Here is a 20948-nt window from a genome sequence, read left to right as displayed (position 1 = left end):
TCTATTCGACACTGGTGAGGCCTCATCTGGAGTACTGTGTCCAGTTTTGGGCCCCACACTACAGGAAGGATGTGGATAAATTGGAAAGAGTACAACGAAGGGCAACGAAAATGATTAGGGGTCTAGAGCACATGACTTATGAGGAGAGGCTGAGGGAGCTGGGATTGTTTAGTCTGCAGAAGAGAAGAATGAGGGGGGATTTGATAGCTGCTTTCAACTACCTGAAAGGGGGTTTCAAAGAGGATGGCTCTAGACTGTTCTCAATGGTAGCAGATGACAGAACGAGGAGTAATGGTCTCAAGTTGCAATGGGGGAGGTTTAGATTGGATATTAGGAAAAACTTTTTCACTAAGAGGGTGGTGAAACACTGGAATGCGTTACCTAGGGAGGTGGTAGAATCTCCTTCCTTAGAGGTTTTTAAGGTCAGGCTTGACAAAGCCCTGGCTGGGATGATTTAACTGGGACTTGGTCCTGCTTTGAGCAGGGGGTTGGACTAGATGACCTTCTGGGGTCCCTTCCAACCCTGATATTCTATGATTCTATGATTCTATGATTCTAAAACACGCAAATCTAAACCTAATACAGTAATAAAACTGAATACAGATAAAATCTCACCCTCAGAGATATTTCAATACGTTGCTTTCACAGACTGCAAAAAGAAAAGGAGTACTTGTGACACCTTAGAGACTAACATTTATTTGAGCATAAGCTTTTGTGAGCTACAGCTCTGATATGCATCTGAAGAAGTGAGCTGTCGCTCACGAGAGTTCAAGTGTGCTCTAATAAATTTGTTAGTCTCTAAGGTGCCACAAGTATTCCTGTTCTTTTTGCGGATACAGACTAACACAGCTGCTACTCTGAAACCTGTCACAGGCTAGACTCCTTCCTGGTCTGGGCCCAATCTTTTCCCCTGATACAGCCCTTGTTCCAGCTCAGGTGGTAATTAGGGGATTTCTCATGACTGCAGCCCCCTTTGTTCTGTTCCACCCCCTTTTATATCTTTTGCACAAGGTGGGAATCCTTTGTCCCTCTGGGTTCCCACCCCTCCTTCTAAATGGAAAAGCACCAGATTAAAGATGGATTCCAGTTCAGGTGACAAGATCACATGTCACTGTAAGACTTCATTACCCACTTGCCAGCACACAGGTATACAGGAAGACTTACAAGTAAACAGAGCCATCTACAGTCAATTGTCCTGGTTAATGGGAACCATCAAGATTCCAAACCATTAATGGCCCACATTTTGCATAATGACAGTAGGCCGTCAGAGTTATATTTCATATTTCTAGTTTCAGATACAAGAACGATACATTTATACAAATAGGATGACCACACTCAGTAGATTATAAGCTTTGTAATGATACCTTAAAAGAGACCTTTTGCATGAAGCACATTCCAGTTACATTATATTCACACTCATTAGCATATTTTCATAAAATCATATAGAGTGCAACATCACAAAAGGAAATGTTTGTTTCCTGTTGAAAGGAGCAAGACAGGAGAGGGATGCCCTGTGGGAGGGCTGAGAACAGTAAGTCCCTTGGACAGAGCAGCTGAGGCTCTGTGAGGTGAGGCGGGAGCAGAAACAGAGTGCCAGTGTGCAGACTGCGGACATGGGCATCGGCCTCGAGCTAATCCCCAGCATGGCCAGGAGGAGGCGCCGGTCTGGCAATGAGGTCTGCCCCATGTGACAGCTTATGAGGAAAATAAAAGTGAAATGCAGCTAATGCCTAACTTCACAATGAGAGTCAATTCAGCATGTGTTACAGCAGGTCTTTGTGCAGCCAGAATCCCTCCCCCTGTCTGATGCTGCTGCTTTTGGTCTTCAGGTGCTGTGGGAAGAGAGAAAGGGAGCAATGATTGAGGCTGTCTGTCCTCCCTTCTTATAGTTCTTTCCCTTCTTTGAGAGACATCTCCAGCTGAGGTTCAGGAGACAAAGTCAGTGGGGATGGGCACCCCTGCTGTTTCTTTTTAAAATGTAGATTTTTTTTGCCCGTGTCCCTTTTCCGACCAGTGAATAGCTATTCAGCCCCTTTGGACTGTTTACACCTGGCTGAGGTGTCAGCTTGGCTTGTCTCTGAGGCCCTTGGAACGTGTCTGAGGATAGTTCTACCCATAAACCGCAGCACTGACGCAGCTGCTTCACTGTCCTTCTCTAAGGAAGAGCTCTGAGCCGCCGGCGGAGAGCTCTCCATTCGGCTTAGGCCTTGCCTTGCACTGCAGAGGTCTGTGAACAAAAGGCAGCTTTTGCCGACAAAGCCGTGGAGGTATACACGCTACAATGCTCCTCCCACCAACAAAACTCTTCTGCCTGGCCGACAAAACCAAGACACTTTGCCAAGAGGCAGGGAGCTTTTTGCAGCAAAGTCGATCGAGCAGGACGGGCTGCTGTGGCCCGGAGGGGGAGAGACGTTTGGGCTGTGCAGAGCTGGGGAGGGCAGGAGCTGATTGCAGGGTGCCCCTGTTTACCAGTCGCTGCTGGGACGAGGTGAGGGGGCGGGGGGACACTAGCTGTCTGTGCACTAGCTTCTACCTCAGGCTTGGTTGCTGCTGGCTGAATTTAAAGAGACAGCATGCCGACACACTTACTCCCCCAACACACACCGTCTCTCTGTCACACGCACACACACGCTCCCCCCCACATTTCTCCTTCTACTGTTCAGTGATGTCGGTTCGGAGATGTTACAGAGGGCTGGTGGAAAGAGTGACGTACAATGTGTTGCTTTTTGGGCGCACACAGCGATCGTTACAAGGTTCCTGGCTCGGTGCAAACAAACAATGCCAGGCTCTGCACACTGCAGCAACACACACTCCTGTGGCTCAGGGTTAATATGCTTGGTCAAGGCATCTCCAGCTGGATAGCCTCCCCTTGGGCTCCTCCTAGCCTTGTGCTGATAACGCACAGCACAGTACTGAGCACAGTGCAGGGTCCAGGCTTCCTGACAGAGATGGCTGGGCTGCAGGTTACCAGGGCAGTTGAAAAGCGGCTGGCAATCTAGTAGGCTGCTCATGGAACAATGGGACTGAGAAACCTTCATCATCTGATGCTATGCCTGCCCCATGAGGCATTGCAAACTCTTCCCAAACCACCCTAGGGCCGGTGGGATAGCTACCCGCAGTGCACTGCTCCCTGTGTCAATGCAAGAGCTGCTAGTGTGGTGCACTCTGCTGACACAAGAGCATAGTGTGGGCATGCGACAGTGGTTTTATTACAGCAGTGGCTGTACGTCTGCGTAACTTAAGTTGACGTAACTTTGTAGTGTAGAAATAAGAAGCACACAGGACCTTTTTTCAGGAGAAAAGGCAATACACTGTGTTTACTGAAGATACAGCAATTAGCATATGCATTCAGTCACACCACACACACTGTCCTGCCAGTTGATGATCTAGTTACCAGTCCAGAGTCTGGATCAATCTAGTGGCCAGCTAGGTTGATCACGGGTAGGAAGGAGCCGGGTTCCGTCGGTCATGACATGATGCTCCAGGGAAGTCTTGGCAGGACAAACCCAAAGTTTCATGGCAAGGCCCCCAGTTGGTATAGTGATTTTCCTTCCTTGGGACCAATGAGTTTTGCGTCCAGGAGTGCTGGCTGTATTTCAAGGAATCCCTGTTGAGGTTACAGGGACAAACCATCCCGATGAGTCGAAAGAATAGTAAATATGGCAGGCGACCAGCTTGGCTTAATGGTGAAATCCTAGCGGATCTTAAACATAAAAAAGAAGCTTACAAGAAGTGGAAGGTTGGACATATGACCAGGGAAGAGTATAAAAATATTGCTCGGGCATGTAGGAAAGATATCAGGAGGGCCAAATCGCACCTGGAGCTGCAGCTAGCAAGAGATGTCAAGAGTAACAAGAAGGGTTTCTTCAGGTATGTTGGCAACAAGAAGAAAGCCAAGGAAAGTGTGGGCCCCTTACTGAATGAGGGAGGCAAGCTAGTGACAGAGGATGTGGAAAAAGCTAATGTACTCAATGCTTTTTTTGCTTCTGTTTTCACTAACAAGGTCAGCTCCCAGACTGCTGTGCTGGGCAACACAAAATGGGGAAGAGATGGCCAGCCCTCTGTAGAGATAGAGGTGGTTAGGGACTATTTAGAAAAGCTGGACGTGCACAAGTCCATGGGGCCGGACGAATTGCATCCGAGAGTGCTGAAGGAATTGGCGGCTGTGATTGCAGAGCCCTTGGCCATTATCTTTGAAAACTCGTGGCGAACGGGGGAAGTCCCGGATGACTGGAAAAAGGCTAATGTAGTGCCCATCTTTAAAAAAGGGAAGAAGGAGGATCCTGGGAACTACAGGCCGGTCAGCCTCACCTCAGTCCCTGGAAAAATCATGGAGCAGGTCCTCAAAGAATCAATCCTGAAACACTTAGAGGAGAGGAAAGTGATCAGGAACAGTCAGCATGGATTCACCAAGGGAAGGTCATGCCTGACTAATCTAATCGCCTTTTATGATGAGATTACTGGTTCTGTGGATGAAGGGAAAGCAGTGGATGTATTGTTTCTTGACTTTAGCAAAGCTTTTGACACGGTCTCCCACAGCATTCTTGTCAGCAAGTTAAGGAAGTATGGGCTGGATGAATGCACTATAAGGTGGGTAGAAAGCTGGCTAGATTGTCGGGCTCAACGGGTAGTGATCAATGGCTCCATGTCTAGTTGGCAGCCGGTGTCAAGTGGAGTGCCCCAGGGGTCGGTCCTGGGGCCCGTTTTGTTCAATATCTTCATAAATGATCTGGAGGATGGTGTGGATTGCACTCTCAGCAAATTTGCGGATGATACTAAACTGGGAGGAGTGGTAGATACGCTGGAGGGGAGGGATAGGATACAGAAGGACCTAGACAAATTGGAGGATTGGGCCAAAAGAAATCTAATGAGGTTCAATAAGGATAAGTGCAGGGTCCTGCACTTAGGATGGAAGAATCCAATGCACCGCTACAGACTAGGGACCGAATGGCTCGGCAGCAGTTCTGCGGAAAAGGACCTAGGGGTGACAGTGGACGAGAAGCTGGATATGAGTCAGCAGTGTGCCCTTGTTGCCAAGAAGGCCAATGGCATTTTGGGATGTATAAGTAGGGGCATAGCGAGCAGATCGAGGGACGTGATCGTTCCCCTCTATTCGACACTGGTGAGGCCTCATCTGGAGTACTGTGTCCAGTTTTGGGCCCCACACTACAGGAAGGATGTGGATAAATTGGAAAGAGTACAACGAAGGGCAACGAAAATGATTAGGGGTCTAGAGCACATGACTTATGAGGAGAGGCTGAGGGAGCTGGGATTGTTTAGTCTGCAGAAGAGAAGAATGAGGGGGGTTTTGATAGCTGCTTTCAACTACCTGAAAGGGGGTTTCAAAGAGGATGGCTCTAGACTGTTCTCAATGGTAGCAGATGACAGAACGAGGAGTAATGGTCTCAAGTTGCAATGGGGGAGGTTTAGATTGGATATTAGGAAAAACTTTTTCACTAAGAGGGTGGTGAAACACTGGAATGCGTTACCTAGGGAGGTGGTAGAATCTCCTTCCTTAGAGGTTTTTAAGGTCAGGCTTGACAAAGCCCTGGCTGGGATGATTTAACTGGGACTTGGTCCTGCTTTGAGCAGGGGGTTGGACTAGATGACCTTCTGGGGTCCCTTCCAACCCTGATATTCTATGATTCTATGATTCTATGCTCCATGATGCTGTAATCAATTGTTGTTTGACGAGTGCTTGTTTTCTTAAATTGTCCTTCTCATCCTTTATCACCACTCTCTTGTCCCCATTGATAGGTGCCTGTCTCATCTTTAGAGTCGTCAGTCTGCTCTCCTCTGATAGTGATGGCCTTCACAAATGCAGAAGAAAAACAATCATGGCATTCCTTTACTTATTTTAAAATGCTAAGCCTACAACAAAGTGGTGATCCGCTAAGGTCTGTTACTGCCTTGAAATCAGCCCAGACACAAAGAGATTCCAGCTGATGCATCTCTACCAATGGCCCATTAGGCCGTTCCTTCCTGCTATTCAGAAAGGGTGGCTGGCAGGACATGGTCAGATCATACCCCAATACATTTTACACATGCTACATTATTATCTTATTATTCTTTATCCTTCATTCTAAATTATACAAAATACAAACTGTCACGGAGTCCCCGGGCGATGCTCTGGATCTGCTCCCTACGAAGCCAGGCAGGACTCTGGGGAGTCTCCTCTCTGGGAGCAGCCTGTCTGCAGGACACACAGCTCACCCGGCTCCCCCCTTCCTGGGTCTGACCTCGGAGCATCCAGCATCCTCTGCCCCTCCATGCGCTTCCCACAGCGAGTCCGCCCAGGCGGAGTCCTGGGGAAGCCAGAGGGTCCTGCCCCCCAACTCCGCAGTCAGACATGACTCTCAGCCAGCCAGTAAAACGGAGGTTTATTAGACGACAGGAACATGGTCTAACACAGAGCTTGTAGGTGCAGAGAACAGGACCCCTCAGCTGGGTCCATTTTGGGGGGCAGTGAGCCAGACAACCACGTCTGCACTTCACTCCTCATCCCCAACCAACCCCAAACTGAAACTCTCTCTAGCCCCCCCCCAGGCTTTGTCCCTTTCTGGGCCAGGAGGGCACCTGATTCCTTTGTTCTCCAACCCTTTAGCTCTCACCTTGCAGGGGGGAAGGGCCCAGGCCATCAGGTGCCAGGAAACAGGGTGTCGGCCATTCTCTGTGTCCAGACCCCTGCACACACCTGCCCTGTAGGGCTCTGCAACGATCATACCCCCTTATCCCACCCCTAGATACTTAAGTTCTGCATAGGGGAAACTGAGGCACCCCCACAATATTCAGAGGAAACATTAAGAACAGTCCCGCTTCGTCACACAAACATAAAATCCTACTACTACACTTTTCCTACAAAACCCCTTTCTACAGTTTCTAATTCCCATTAGACAGTCTGGAAATGACCTGCCACCGCCCTGCTGTCCCAGGATCCATTGCTCACTGTCTCCACCCCCACACCCCCCATCCAAGCTGAACTGGACTTCGGTCTGGTCTCTTGTTGGGTGCATCCTGTTCATTTGATGTCATTATTGATTTCTTAGAGTTCTAGATTACAAAGCCAGAAGGGACCACTGTGATCATCTTGTTTGACTTCCTGTATGGCACAGACCATAGACCTGCCCCAAAATAATTCCTGGAGCAGAGCTTTCAGAAAAACCGACAAACTTGGTTTAAAAATCGCCAATGATGGAGAATCCACAGCCCACCTTGGTATATTATTCCAGTGGGTAATTACACTCACTGTTAAAAATTTACACCTTATTTCCAGTCTGAATTTGTCTAGTTTCAACTCCCGGGCATTTTATTGTGTTCGACCTTCCTCTGCTGACTGAAGAGCCCGTTATGAAATATCCATTACACAACAACAGCCAGACTGACTCGGACCAAGGGTCCATCTAGCCCAGTGTCCTGTCTTCCGCCAGCGGCCAAGGCCAGGTGCCCCAGAGGGAATGAGCAGAACAGGGCATCACCGAGGAATCCATCCCCTGTCGCCCGTTCCCAGTGTCTGGCAAACAGAGGGATGGCTTGAGTCCCCTCCCCTCCCCACCCCCAGCTCTGCCCCGTCTCCACCCCTGCCCCGCCCCCTCCCACCCCCATTCCAACCCCTTCCCCAAAGTCCCAGCCCCAACTCCGCCCCCTCCCTGCCCCTGTTGGACCCCTTCCCCAAATCTCCGCCCCAGCCCCGCCTTTTCCCCTCCTCCTCCCCTGTATGCGCCACATTCCCGCTCCTCCCGCCTCCCTTCTAGCTCTTGCTGCGCAAAACAGCTGTTTCACGGGGGCAAGCGCTTGGAGGGAGGGGGGAGAAGCGGGACGCAGCATGCTCAGGGGAGGTGGAGCGGAGGTGAGCTGGGGTGGGGGGGAACTGCCAGTGGGTGCTCCAGCCCCAGAGCACCCACGGAGTCAGTGCCTATGATAGCCATTGATGGACCTATCCTCCATGAACTTACCTAGTTCTTTTTTGAACTCTGTTAGGGTTTTGGCCTTCACAACATCCTCTGGCAAGGAGTTCCATAGGTTGACTGTGCATTGTGTGAAGAAATACTTCCTTTAGTTCTTTTTTAAACCCTCTGCCTATTAATATCATTGGGTGACCCCTGGTTCTTGTGTTATGAGAAGGAGTAAATAAAACGTCCTTATTTACTTTCTCCACACCCGTCATGATTTTATAGACCTCGATCATATCCCCCCGTAGTTGCCTCTTTCCCAAGCTGAAAACGTCCCAGTCTTATTAACCTCTCTCCATGCAGGTACCTACCGACTGTGATTAAGTCACCCCTTAACCTTCTCTTTGAGCTCTTTGAGTCTGTCACTATAGGCAGGTTTTCTAATCATTTAATCATTCTTATGGCTCTTCTCTGACCCCTCTCCAATGTAAATGCCCTCCTCACTGAGGAATCTGAGCCTCACAACCATTAATAGATTCAACCCCCATGAGGAGGGCAAGGCTGTTATCATCATTGTACAGATGGGAAACTGAGGTCCAAAGTAGATGAAGTGTCTTTCTCAGAGTCACCCAGGCAGTGCCATTGGAACAACCCCCTGTTTCTGCATCGCTCCCACTCATTTCACATTTCCCAGAGCACCTGAGGCTCTCTGAGCGGGTGTGTCGGGGGCACAAGGGTCTGGTGAGGAATCAGGGCCGGTGCAAGGATATTTTGTGCCCTAGGCAAAATTTCCACCTTGCGCGCCCCATCCCCATCCCCACACATCGGTTCATTGAGGGGAAATCCCAACGAGCCTTTATAGCTCTAATTGCACCTGTTACCTCTTGATTATTAAAAAGATATTTCTTAATGATCAGTAATGAATAGAATCATACAATACAAGGGCAGAGGGGATATTTTATTATTGGGTTATAAATCTTTTTCTCTTATAAATCACACATGCTGCGAAGAAGGAAGGTCTTGTGTGTGAGTCACATGTCTGGGAGCGAGCAGATCCATGTTCGATTCCCAGCTTTTCCTCCAAATTCCTGCAACACACAAATTCTCCTCCCTTGCAAGGCACCTCAGAGGAACATCTAGAAGAGCTAGCTCTGAAATAGACATCTCCTTGGGCCAACATGACACCCCATGCCTCATTTTCAATGGACTAGGCATGTTGCCTCCCAAGAACTCCAGCGAGCAGGGATAGGGCATGTGCAGGGCTCACCATCCCTAGAGGACACGCTACCATATTTGGAAGCACTGTGGAGAAAGGTGTAAGGGGAACATGACCAAGTCTGAAGCCCAGCACCTTTTGAGGGAATTTGTGCACCAAGGGTCCCCAGAGTGAGTCCCTGAAGCAGGACCACTTGCAACCACATCCTATGGGTCCTAGGGTGCAGGACAACCCAAATCTGTCAATTTATAGTTAAAGAGCACGTCACATGCCATTACATCTACTAACTGATGATTAGACAATACAGCACCAAAGCACTGGCCTAACTTCAACCATGTGAGCCGTCCTGCTCTGTTTAAAGTGACTCACATGCTTCCGTGCCGGTAGCATGGGGGCTGGAGAAATGCTACTGCTCTGGATAGAGTTCTGGAGAACAATTCCCAGGGCGCTGTGTTTTAAAAATATTAATCTTAAAGATTTGTATTACCAGAGGTGTCAGCCAAGTTGGGGCCCCATTGTGCTAGGAGCTAAATTGATACATAGTAAATGATAGTCCCCAGGCATTTACAGTCTAAAGACAGGGTATAACAAGTGCATAGGCAAACAACAACAAACAACAAAAATGCATAGGTGCATACCGCTGTGGGGTGTTTCTTTTAGAATTAATCTAAATTAATAAATAAAGTCACTTGGCATAGCCTACCAAGACTCAACTTTGCAGTTGACAAATCCCACTCAGTTCATTGCTCGTCTAACTTTCATGAAAATATAGGCTCTTTATCTCTGAGATAAAAAATGTCTTTCTCTCTCCCCATCCTCTGGAAACCTGACTACTTGGTGGCTTAGTTGATATGAGTTCATTGTTTTTCAATTGACTTTCAAAATATGCCTGCAAATATTTAAGGAACAGAACCTCCAAAGGCAGAAAAGGGCAAAAAAAAAAAAGGTGTTTTTTTCATCCTCAACTTTCAGAATCATTTTCTTTCTTTGTGAATTTTTAACAATATTAAAGTTAGTAAAACGAGACTGTTTTTAAGATGTGATGGTCCAAGTATAAACAAACTCACTTTCTATAAACATATTAAAATACTTTATATTTACTCCTCAATCATGTAACTGGTCTTTTTTTATCTGAAATCTGAAGAATATTCCCATCTTGCGTGATAAACTATAATCTAGGCATGGCTTCTTCTGAATTCTGTGCCATTGTTCTGGAATGTAACCAAGATTTTCAATGGTGATCACAGAATCTGTTTTTCAAACACAAAAGGCCAAAAATGCAATGTGATGGGATATCAAGTTATTGAAGAACCCTAAATATGCATTTATGTGCCGACCCCCATGCACCCCGCGGCTAACCTTGCCACGGTCAGGCTCTGCAGCTCCTGGGCATGTGAGCCGGAGGGGCAGCGGTGGCTCACACTCCCGGGAGCCGCAGAGCCCAAGCGCAGCAAGGGAGGAGCCGGGGGTGCATGGGGGCAGCTGCCAATATGCATCTGCTGCAGCCTGCAGGAACCCCAGGGTGGGTGCCAGGCTGCAGCCTGGGCAGAAGGGGCGGGGGGCACAGCTGCTCCCTGCTAGCGGTGCCGCTACCTTTGCAGGGATGCTCCCCCCCGCACCACACTGACTCCTCCATAGCTGGGGCTCGCCGCCCCCACAAGCTGACGCTCTGGCTCTCCGGTGCCTCCGAAAGCCAGGTTCTCCCTGCCGAGCCAGGGCACCGCTTTTTGGCACCCCCAAACACTTGGTGCCCTAGGCGACTGCCTAGTTCCAATAAGCTTCTTTCACAGACTAGACTCCTTCCTAGTCTGGGCCCAATCCTTTCCCCTGGTACAGTCCTTGTTAGTTACAGCTCAGGTGGTAACTAAGGGATTTCTCATGACTGTCAGCCCTCTTTGTTCTGTTGCACCCCCTTTTATAGCTTTGGGAATCTTTTGTCTCTCTGGGTCCCCACCCATCCTTCTAAATGGAAATGTACCAGATTTAAGATGGATTTCAGCATCATGTGACCTGATCACATGTCCTGTGAGACCCCCAATCTCCATTCTTTCTGGGCTGTCTTACAGGAACACAGGAAGGCTTGCAAGTAAACAGAGTCATTTACAACCAAGTGTCCTAGTCAATGGGAGCCATCAAGATTCTAAACCACCACCAATGGCCCACACTTTGCATAATTACAATCGTACTTCAGAGTTATACTTTATATTTCTACCTTCAGAGACAAGAGTGAAACATGCAAACAAATAGGGTGAACACACTCAGTAGATTATAATCTTTGTAATCTTTTTCACTGAATGCATCTGATGAAATGAGCTATAGCTCACGAAAGCTTATGCTCAAATAAATTTGTTAGTCTCTAAGGTGCCACAAGTACTCCTTTTCTTTTTGCGAATACAGACTAACACGGCTGCTACTCTGAAACCAATCTTTGTAATGATATTTTACAAGAGACCTTTTGCATGAAGCATATTCCAGTTACATTATATTCACACTCATCAGGATATTTCCATAATACATATGGAGTGCAGCATAACAAACCCCTTAATGAATTCATAGATTCATAGAATATCAGGGTTGGAAGGGACCTCAGGAGGTATCTAGTCCAACCCCCTGCTCAAAGCAGGACCAATCCCCAACTAAATCATCCCAGCCAGGGCTTTGTCAAGCCGGGCCTTAAAAAGGATGGTAACCCATTCCAGTGCTTCACCACCCTCCTAGTGTTTCCTAATATCCAACCTAAACCTAAACCTCCCCCACAGCAACTTGAGACTGTTACTCCTTGTTCTGTTAATTGCCAGGAAAGGTTTGCAAAGCCCAAGAATTGCTGAACCCCCAGCACATTAGAGGGTGCCTTCCACTCTGTGGTTGCTGCTATTCTTTGGGTTCCAGGGTTAGTTCTGCTGGGGAAATGATGTAACCTAGGAACTCCACTGTGTCCTTGTCAAATTCACACGTTTCGGGCTTGGCACAGAGTTAGTTCTGACAAAGTCTATCTGGAATGATACATACATAGCAGTCACAGAGCTCTTGATTTGCAGAGAAGATGAGAACGTCCCCTAGATGACCATGAACTGATCAAGGATGTTCCTAACGATGTCATTTGTAAAATGCTGGAAGGTAGTGGGGGCATTACAGCGGCCAAACAGCATGATCAAATATTTAAAATGGCCATGCTTCGCTCAGAGTGCGCTCGGGCTCATCTTCTCGCTGATTCTGACAACGCTATCTGCTCCACCCAGGAGTACGTTTATGAAGAGGAATCTCTGCAGGAACTCTTTAATAAGGGGATGGAGATACTGATTGCATTCTGTGATTTGATTTAGTGACAGGTCTTCGATGCAGGGTTGGAGAGAACCATCCTTCTTGGTTACCAAGAATATAGAGGCACCAAGGTTAAAGTCCTTCTGCAAGTTTTTCTCTAGCTATTCCCAGGGGGCTTGGAGCTGTGGCTCAGAGAGAGCGAAAATGCATCCGAAGGGGACCTCTGTTCCCGGGCTGAGTTCAATAGGGCAGTTGTAATGGCGGTGGGGTGGTGAGGGTCTGACTTCAGTTTGTCAAACACCTTGGCAAATTCCAGATATTTGACAGGAATCTTCGGTGTGGCTGGGCCTGCTTCTTGCCTCTCCTGGAGTCTCGGGGGTTGGAGTGAACCACAGAGCATGGTCGACTGTGGTCAGGGGCTTGGGAGGCATTCTCGTTGGCACTGCAGTGAACAATGATTACCAGCCAATTAGGGAGACATGGGCAACAAGCCAAGAGGCACCATGGATAACTGGTGAATGCGGGGCACAGATCACCCTGAACTCCATGATTCCCCGTGACCGCTGCTGGTGATGATCTCCAAGGTGCTGTTTGATAGGTGATGGGCTCCGAAGAGAGAGGTGACCCCTTGATGGTCTCAACGAGCTGACGGGAGTCCTTGTGGAGGGTAGGAACCCGATGACCCTTGACAATTTCTTGATCAATGAAGTTACCAGCTGTGTCCGAGTCGACCAATGCCTCCAAGCGGAGGCTGGGCATTGCAGGGTGCTGAAGGGGAGGGTCAGACGAAGGGGAGTGGTGCTCCGGTTAGGGGTGTCAGGATTCCAGTGGGGTGGCTCACGGTGTGGCGGAGTGAGGTACTGACCCAGCTCTGGTCCTGCTGCTGGACCTGAGTCCTGGAGTTGTCTGACCCAGAGGGGCACAGGTTCTTGATTGGGTTCGGTGCTGGTCCGTTTCATCGGCGGAGAGCTGGGATGGAATTTGGTCAGTCTGCGTTGGCTCGGGGTCTGGCAGATTACCTGGAGTCATGTAGTGGGGAAGGGGCTGGTTCAACGAGGGTTGGCTGATACACGTCTTTTCCTGCCCTCGTTCTGTTAGTTGGTTGCCAGTCCCGAAGCATGGCTCGCCCCGGGCCCCTCGGCTAAGTGGTTCCACCCCAGCTAGTTCAGCTGTAAAAGAACCACTGAGTCCTTGCCAGAAGTGGTGCCAGTGGCTGGCTGCACTTTGGACTACCAGGCATTGGAAGGGGGTGCAGACATAGGCACCAACTGCCTCTCCACCTGGGGGGTGCTCAAGCCCATGCTCCACCCCTTCCTTAAGCCCCCCCTCTGCCCTGCCTCTTCCAGCCCCCCCTCTGCCCCACGCCTCCAGGGCTGGAACAGCCACAGAGTCTGCACCCACGGGTGCAGGGCTCCTGCTGTGGTAGTTCCAGAGGGGGCCTCCACGTCATTCAGCCTGCACCCTTTGTATACCTGGGCTGCTTGAACTGCAAGCTGCCAGGGCCTTGCCTGGCGGCTGTGGTGGAAGCCCAGGGAAATGCCAAGCGTAGATCCAGGAATCAGGTGCCAGTCTCAGGGGGACGCTGGTGTCAGAGCCAAGGGGCCAAGCTGAAGGGCAGATCTGGAGTCAGAAGCCAAAGCCCCTCAGCTGAAGGATGAGCCGGAGCCAGGAGTCAGAAACCAGAATGGAGCAGGCAGGCTGCTTGCTTTCCCTGCCCCCCTGCCCCCCACCCCCGGCCCCGGAGGCTCTATTCTCACCCCTCTGTTTTGGACCTCTGCCCCCTTTGGCGCACTGGGAAGCTTGGAGCCACCACGGGCAGCGGGTGGGAAGGGGGCTGATTGCCAAATCTGAGAGACCCTCCGTGGAGCAGCCACTGACCCGCCGGATCCTGTGAGCACCGTGGGGAGGGGGCGCCCTGGCCCTCGCGCCGCTGATTCAGCCTGCCCCCCGGCAGGCAATTAGATCGGCCTGGGTCAGCGGGGGGGCCAGGCGGCTGGCTGCCCTCCAGCAATTGCCTCTTGCTGGGCCTGGCAGGGGGGTTTGGGCAGCCCAGGCTGGGGTGTGCCCGAGGCACTGAGTGAGGAGCCGGGGCAGGGAGAGGCATGGGGGGGGGCAGTTGAGGGAGAGAAGGCAACTAAAGCTCAGGTGACGCACTGAATACCCTCATAGCGTAACCCCCTGCCCCCCCCGGGCCCCGACTGGCCGTCCCCCCTCCCCCCTTCCAGGGACCCGTCTGGCCATCCTCCCCCTCCCCCTCCAGGGCCCTGTCTGGCCGTCCTCCCCCTCCCCCCCCTCCGGGGCCCTGTCTGGCCGTCCTCCCCCTCCCCCCCCCTCCGGGGCCCTGTCTGGCCGTCCTCCCCCTCCCCCCCCTCCGGGGCCCTGTCTGGCTGTCCTCCCCCTCCCCCCGCTCCGGGGCCCCGTCTGGCCGTCCCCCCCTCCGGGGCCCCGTCTGGCTGTCCTCCCCCTCCCCCTCCAGGGCCCCGTCTGTCTGTCCTCCTCATCCACCTCCCGGAGCCCCATCTGCCCGTCCTCCCCGCCCCTCCTGGGCCCCATCTGGCCACTCTTCCCTTCCTGCACCGAGTCCAGGCCCCAGGGAGCTGAGTGCTGCCCCTCGCCGGCAGGGCAGGCAGGGGGCCCAGCTCCCCAGGGCCAGCACTGAGACCCCTCTGCTCCTTGGGACAGAGGCGTCCTCCGAGCTGCTCTGACTGCCCCACGCAGTGCGGGTCGATCGGTGCCGCTGTTCGGCCCCTCTCGGCAGCCAGCCCTGCCGCTGGGCTCGGGGGCGGCTGTTCCTACGGACAGGGCAACTGGGGCCTACTCCCTCGGGGGGCTCCTCACCCCTTTTCCACCACCTCCCGTGGTCGCCTTGGGGTCTGCAGGACTCCCGCTGCCATTGCTCCAGCCTGGCCACTGCTGGAAGCCCTGCTCCTACCTGTCTGCTTCCCCCCTGCTCCCTCTCCTTCCTGCCCCACTGCCCCGGGCCTTCCGCTCAACCCTTCCTGCAAGCCCAGTTCTTCTGCGATACCTGCAAGAAAACAGACCCCCCCCCCCGGCCCCCGCCCGCCATGTCCCGCACCCTCCTCGCTCTCCAGTGACCTGCTCCTTCAGGCCGGGGAGGGGGCGGATGTTGGCAGGGAACGGCAGAGAGGTGTCGGGCACTGGGGCAAACAAAGGGGCTGAGTTCTGGAGGCAGAAGGGGACGTTAGAGTGCTCAGCGTAACCAGCGCTGTGTCCGCAGGGATCGGGAAATACGTCGCCTTGGACCTGGCCCGCAGGAACGCCCGCACCATCCTCGCCTGCTGCAACAGAGAGCGGGGGCAGGCGGCGGTGGAGGAAATCCAGCGGGCCACCGGGAACCCAAACGTGCTTCTGAGGATCGTGGACATGAGCAACATGGCCTCCATCCGGCGCTTTGCTAAGCAGATCCGGCAGGAGGAGAAGCGGCTGGACATCCTGGTCAATAACGCTGGAGTCACAGGTTGGTGGCTTCGCGTAGGGATGGGGACAGGCCTTCAGAGTGTGCCCAGCCCTGCCTGCAGAACCCCCTCCCCTGTGCCCAGATCCCAGCCACGTCTGCCCAGCCCTGCCTGCAGAACCCCCTCCCCTGTGCCCAGATCCCAGCCACGTCTGCCCAGCCCTGCCTGCAGAACCCCCTCCCCTGTGCCCAGATCCCAGCCACGTCTGCCCAGCCCTGCCTGCAGAACCCCCTCCCCTGTGCCCAGATCCCAGCCACGTCTGCCCAGCCCTGCCTGCAGAACCCCCTCCCCTGTGCCCAGATCCCAGCCACGTCTGCCCAGCCCTGCCTGCAGAACCCCCTCCCCTGTGCCCAGATCCCAGCCACGTCTGCCCAGCCCTGCCTGCAGAACCCCCTCCCCTGTGCCCAGATCCCAGCCATGTCTGCCCAGCCCTGCCTGCAGAACCCCCTCCCCTGTGCCCAGATCACAGCCACGTCTGCCCAGCCCTGCCTGCAGAACCCCCTCCCCTGTGCCCAGATCCCAGCCACGTCTGCCCAGCCCTGCCTGCAGAACCCCCTCCCCTGTGCCCAGATCCCAGCCACGTCTGTCCAGCCCTGCCTGCAGAACCCCCTCCCCTGTGCCCAGATCCCAGCCACGTCTGCCCAGCCCTGCCTGCAGAACCCCCTCCCCTGTGCCCAGATCCCAGCCACGTCTGCCCAGCCCTGCCTGCAGAACCCCCTCCCCTGTGCCCAGATCCCAGCCACGTCTGCCCAGCCCTGCCTGCAGAACCCCCTCCCCTGTGCCCAGATCCCAGCCACGTCTGCCCAGCCCTGCCTGCAGAACCCCCTCCCCTGTGCCCAGATCCCAGCCACGTCTGCCCAGCCCTGCCTGCAGAACCCCCTCCCCTGTGCCCAGATCCCAGCCACGTCTGCCCAGCCCTGCCTGCAGAACCCCCTCCCCTGTGCCCAGATCCCAGCCACGTCTGCCCAGCCCTGCCTGCAGAACCCCCTCCCCTGTGCCCAGGTACCAGCCACGTCTGCCCAGCCCTGTCTGCAGAACCCCCTCCCCTGTGCCCAGATACCAGCCACGTCTGCCCAGCCCTGCCTGCAGAACCCCCCTCCCCTGTGTCCAGATTACAACCACGTCTGCCCAGCCCTGCCTGCAGAACCCCCTGTAGGCCTTGCTGGAGCCCCTGGCACAACTAACTGTGTGAACATGAGACCATGAAGCAGAGAAGGCCTGGGTGGGGCAGGTATGAGCTAGCCTCAGGTAAGCACATTCCTGACTGGGGAGGATGGTGCAGTAGCACCCAGAGTAATGGCCTGAATACATTCCTAGGAGATGGGACAGGGACACTCCGACCCACGTAAGGTAAGGAGGGAACAACAGGATAATGGATTGGGATGTTTTGCTCGAACTTGCCAGTACAAGATCCAGGATAATAACAAAAAGCAGAAGGGTGTAACATGGACCCTGCTCATATCAATGTATAAAAGGAGAAGTCACAGGAGGGGCGTCTTTGTGCTGGTCTAGGGGACAGGATCCTGATGTATTGACTGAGCTGGTATCATTGTCACGAGCATACTCGTGTTAGTGCACCTGTAGCTCCAGGGGGTGTTAGGACCAAGCTTTGGTGACAATAAACCTGGCCGCGCACCTTCGCCGCTGAGCCGAGCCTGTGGTCCTTCTTTACGAACGACATTGAGGTCTGCGGGATCAGCACGCTGCGTTCTCTGCTGGTACAGCTGACCTCGGAGCACCCAGCAACACTCCGAAGCACTAACACCGCCAGGGACCCCGACCGCTGATTTGCTGAGTGGCCAGCTGTCCACTCTAGGAGTCGCGACCTAAGCTGGTAGAAAATTCTGAGCTAGGGAATCCCCTCATCCCCCCCATACATATCCCCTCAGAGTCTGATAAGGTGTGGACGTGCTGGGTAGTAGCTCAAGGCAGGCCATCTGAGTTTACAAAAGAAAGTGGGGAGACATGGGCTGGACTCAGTAAGGCGGTGGCAGAGATTATAGCCTTGAAGAAGAAGAAACAGCTTAAGAAATGTAGAATATTGCAAACTGTGGCCATGGCTGTTAGATGGCTAAGACAACAGGCTGCAAAACTGGCAGGGCAAGTAATAGAAACAAAGAAAGAGGCAGACGATGGAACAGAAGCAATGGGGCACTGGAAAACGCAGACTCGGCTGGCAGGCAGAAAGCAGCCCAGACACTTGGTATGTTGCAGCAAGCATAGGAACAGAACAAAAGATTGGAAAGAGCTGCAGAGAATCTGCAAAAAAGAGAAGTGCCATCCCCATTATCAATTTGGGTGTGCAGAAGCAAGCTTCAGGTACTTCTATTGTGCCTGAAGGATGGGGACAGAAATGGAAAATGGAAAGATGGAACCTGGATGATTGGATTGAGGACGTGTGGAATGACCCAGGAAACAGTCACCAAGTAGCCCCTGGGCAGAGGCCACTTCACCACAACTGGCACTGTACGATGAGAGCCAGGTTCCGGCAAATCCTAAACCGTACCCCAGAATGGTGTCTTTACAAAGGGGTGAAGAAAGTGAACAAGAGGCTGAAGGATAAAATGGGACCTGCAGTAGATTGGTAAATTGGATGGGGGAGGAAACGGAACAAGTAACAGAGTGTGTTAGGAGATGGGCCACAACTCAATTGTGGGAGGATGGAGAAAAAAGAATCTCAAAATGAAAAACCTAGAGTTAGCCGTTTAACCCCTAGAATGGATGTGTAAGAAATTAATGAATGAACTGCTCTACTGGGAGCTATGGGCCCCCCCATCAGGAAACTGCACTGGGTTTTTGGCATGGATACATAAATGTTCACAATTGTTGCAAGCAGTTGGCATTACCCTAGTGGAGGTGCCATCGCTATTTTGGACATTGGTAGGAGCCTTAAGCCACTCTAGCATCAAATCCACCCAGTCGCATGGTTGGGGACTCAACAGTATTTGACAGCTCCCTCGGGTGGAGCAGCGACAAAGGAAGTAACAAAAATGCACAGGGAGGCTCCCACATGCTTAGCAGAGAGATTCCAGATGCGTTGTACGTTGATGGATGAGGAATTAGAGCCGGAAGCACCGTGTGGCAGGCGTCACCCTGAGGTGTGGCGGGAAGGGTGGAAGTGTGGCATGAGGACGAAGGCAGCTGCATGCCTCTGTCTGAATGGTGGGAAAACTGGGAGCAGCTGTAAGGCAGCCAGAGGGCACTCCTGGAAATGAGCTGAGAACACAGTGAGGTCAGCGGGAGACAGAGGGACCCGGCTGCTTTCCCCGAGGCCGAGGCCGGGGCTAGAGAGGGCGTGGAATGAATCAAAGTGGAGGAGGAGGAGGAGATGGTGAATGTGGGCCAGCAGGACATAGGAGCATACACAGGAGCATAGAGATCTGAAAGGAGAGATGGGTAAGTTGCAGGCATAGTTCCAAACATGAATGGTTAGTAGGGAGAGGGGAGATAAAGATAAGAAAAAGGGCACTGAGGCTGTGGTAGCTGCCTTCACTTCTGGACTGAACGATCCCGTTGCTGATGGACCAACGGCATAGGGCAGCCCGCCCCGAGACTCAGAAGGCATTTGTCAATATCTAGGATTAGTCTCGGTGCAGGAGATAGGTCACTCACGAAGGAAAGAGTAGAAAGTATTATCCAACTTCCCATGCCAGGAGATTTTGAATCGCTGCAGTCTTTCTTGGCTCTCACTAATTTCGGTCGGGAGTTTATTGTAGAGTGTGCAGAGAAGGCAGGGATCTTATATGAAGTGCTTCAAAGAGTGTGGTGAACACAGACAGAGAAGATAACTCCTGGTGACCCAGGATTTTCTGAACCCAAAGCTCTGGGTAACTATACTCTTTGTGAGACAGTGCCAGGAAGAAAATCAATGGGGACGCAGCACATCCGTCCGATAGGTGGTTGGTATAAACAGCGCAAACGAATGCTTTCACTGAAAGCTTTTACTTTGTTTAGTCTCAAGCACTTATACATATCCTCTACAGGCTAGCAGAGCACCCCAAAACAATAATTACCAAAGTCTGGAATGGTCTTTGAGTGGGCCAATGTCAGATTTCTGGGGGGCCGACCTTCTGTCTGCCACAAAGGATCTTAAGATATGTCCACCTAATTCAGACCTTCCCCCCCTTTTATGCATGTTAGTATTACATAGCTTATCAATTAAAAAAAACAAATACAAAAAACAATCATATAGGGACAAAATATAGGGACAAAAAAGAGCCTCAACAAGGACAAGTGCAGAGTCCTGCACTTAGGGTGGAAGAATCCCATGCACCACTACAGGCTGGGGACCGACTGGCTAAGTGGCAGTTTTGCAGAAAAGGTCCTGGGGATTACAGTGGATGAGAAGCTGGTTATGAGTCAACAGTGCGCCCTTGTTGCCAAGAGGACTAATGGCATATTGGGCTGTATTAGAAGGAACATTGCCAGCAGATTGAGGGATGTATTTATTCCCCCTATTCGGCACTGGTGAGGCCACATCTGGAGTATTGCATCCAGTTTTGGGCTCCCCACTACAGAAGGGATGTGGACAAATTGGAGAGGGTCCAGCAGAGGGCAATGAAAATGATTAGGGCGCTGGGGCACATGACTTACAAGGAGAGGCTGAAGGAACTGGGATTGTTAAGTCTGAAGAAGAGAAGAGTGAGGGGGATTTGATAGCCTTCAACTTCCTGAAGGGGGTTCCAAAGAGGATGGAGCTTGTGTTTTACTTAGAAAATAAAAACCAGCAGGATCTTATTCAGGGGATAAGGCAATACACCGTGTTTATTGTGAATACAGAAAGAATCAGAGTAAGCAGTCAGCTATAGTTATAACATTCCATTTACACACACACAAGTTCTGCAAGGTTGTTGTCATAGTTACCAGCCTAGATGTTGCTCATGCCAAATCACTGGCCAGGTGGCCTGGACACGAGGATGGAGCCAGATCTTGTCAGATGCGCATCCGATGCTCCTGGAAGTTGGTTGCAAAACCAGACCCAAAGTCCTCTCTCTTCAGGGTCTGTCTTTATAGGGCTCCATCCTCAGCCAAGTCTATGGGGTTTGCCTCATCATGCTGTTCTCACGTTTGAAGTGATAATCAATCACGCAGATGGCTCAGCAATGA

General features: G+C 52.0%; 1 protein-coding gene across 1 annotated transcript in view; it reads left to right on the top strand.

Annotated features, from left to right (window-relative positions):
- LOC119855310 (retinol dehydrogenase 13-like) overlaps positions 1–20948 on the top strand; it is a 46434-nt gene that overhangs the window by 6665 nt on the left and 18821 nt on the right. Inside the window, exon 2 of the mRNA XM_038401086.2 lies at positions 15605–15844. Coding sequence (XP_038257014.1) covers positions 15605–15844 — 240 coding nt within the window. The remainder of the gene's footprint in view (positions 1–15604; positions 15845–20948) is intronic.

Source organism: Dermochelys coriacea, chromosome 4 (genome assembly GCF_009764565.3).
Source record: "Dermochelys coriacea isolate rDerCor1 chromosome 4, rDerCor1.pri.v4, whole genome shotgun sequence".
Lineage (NCBI taxonomy): Eukaryota > Metazoa > Chordata > Testudines > Dermochelyidae > Dermochelys > Dermochelys coriacea.
Note: the sequence above shows the minus strand (reverse complement) of the source record. Positions and strands in the feature narration are given on the sequence as shown.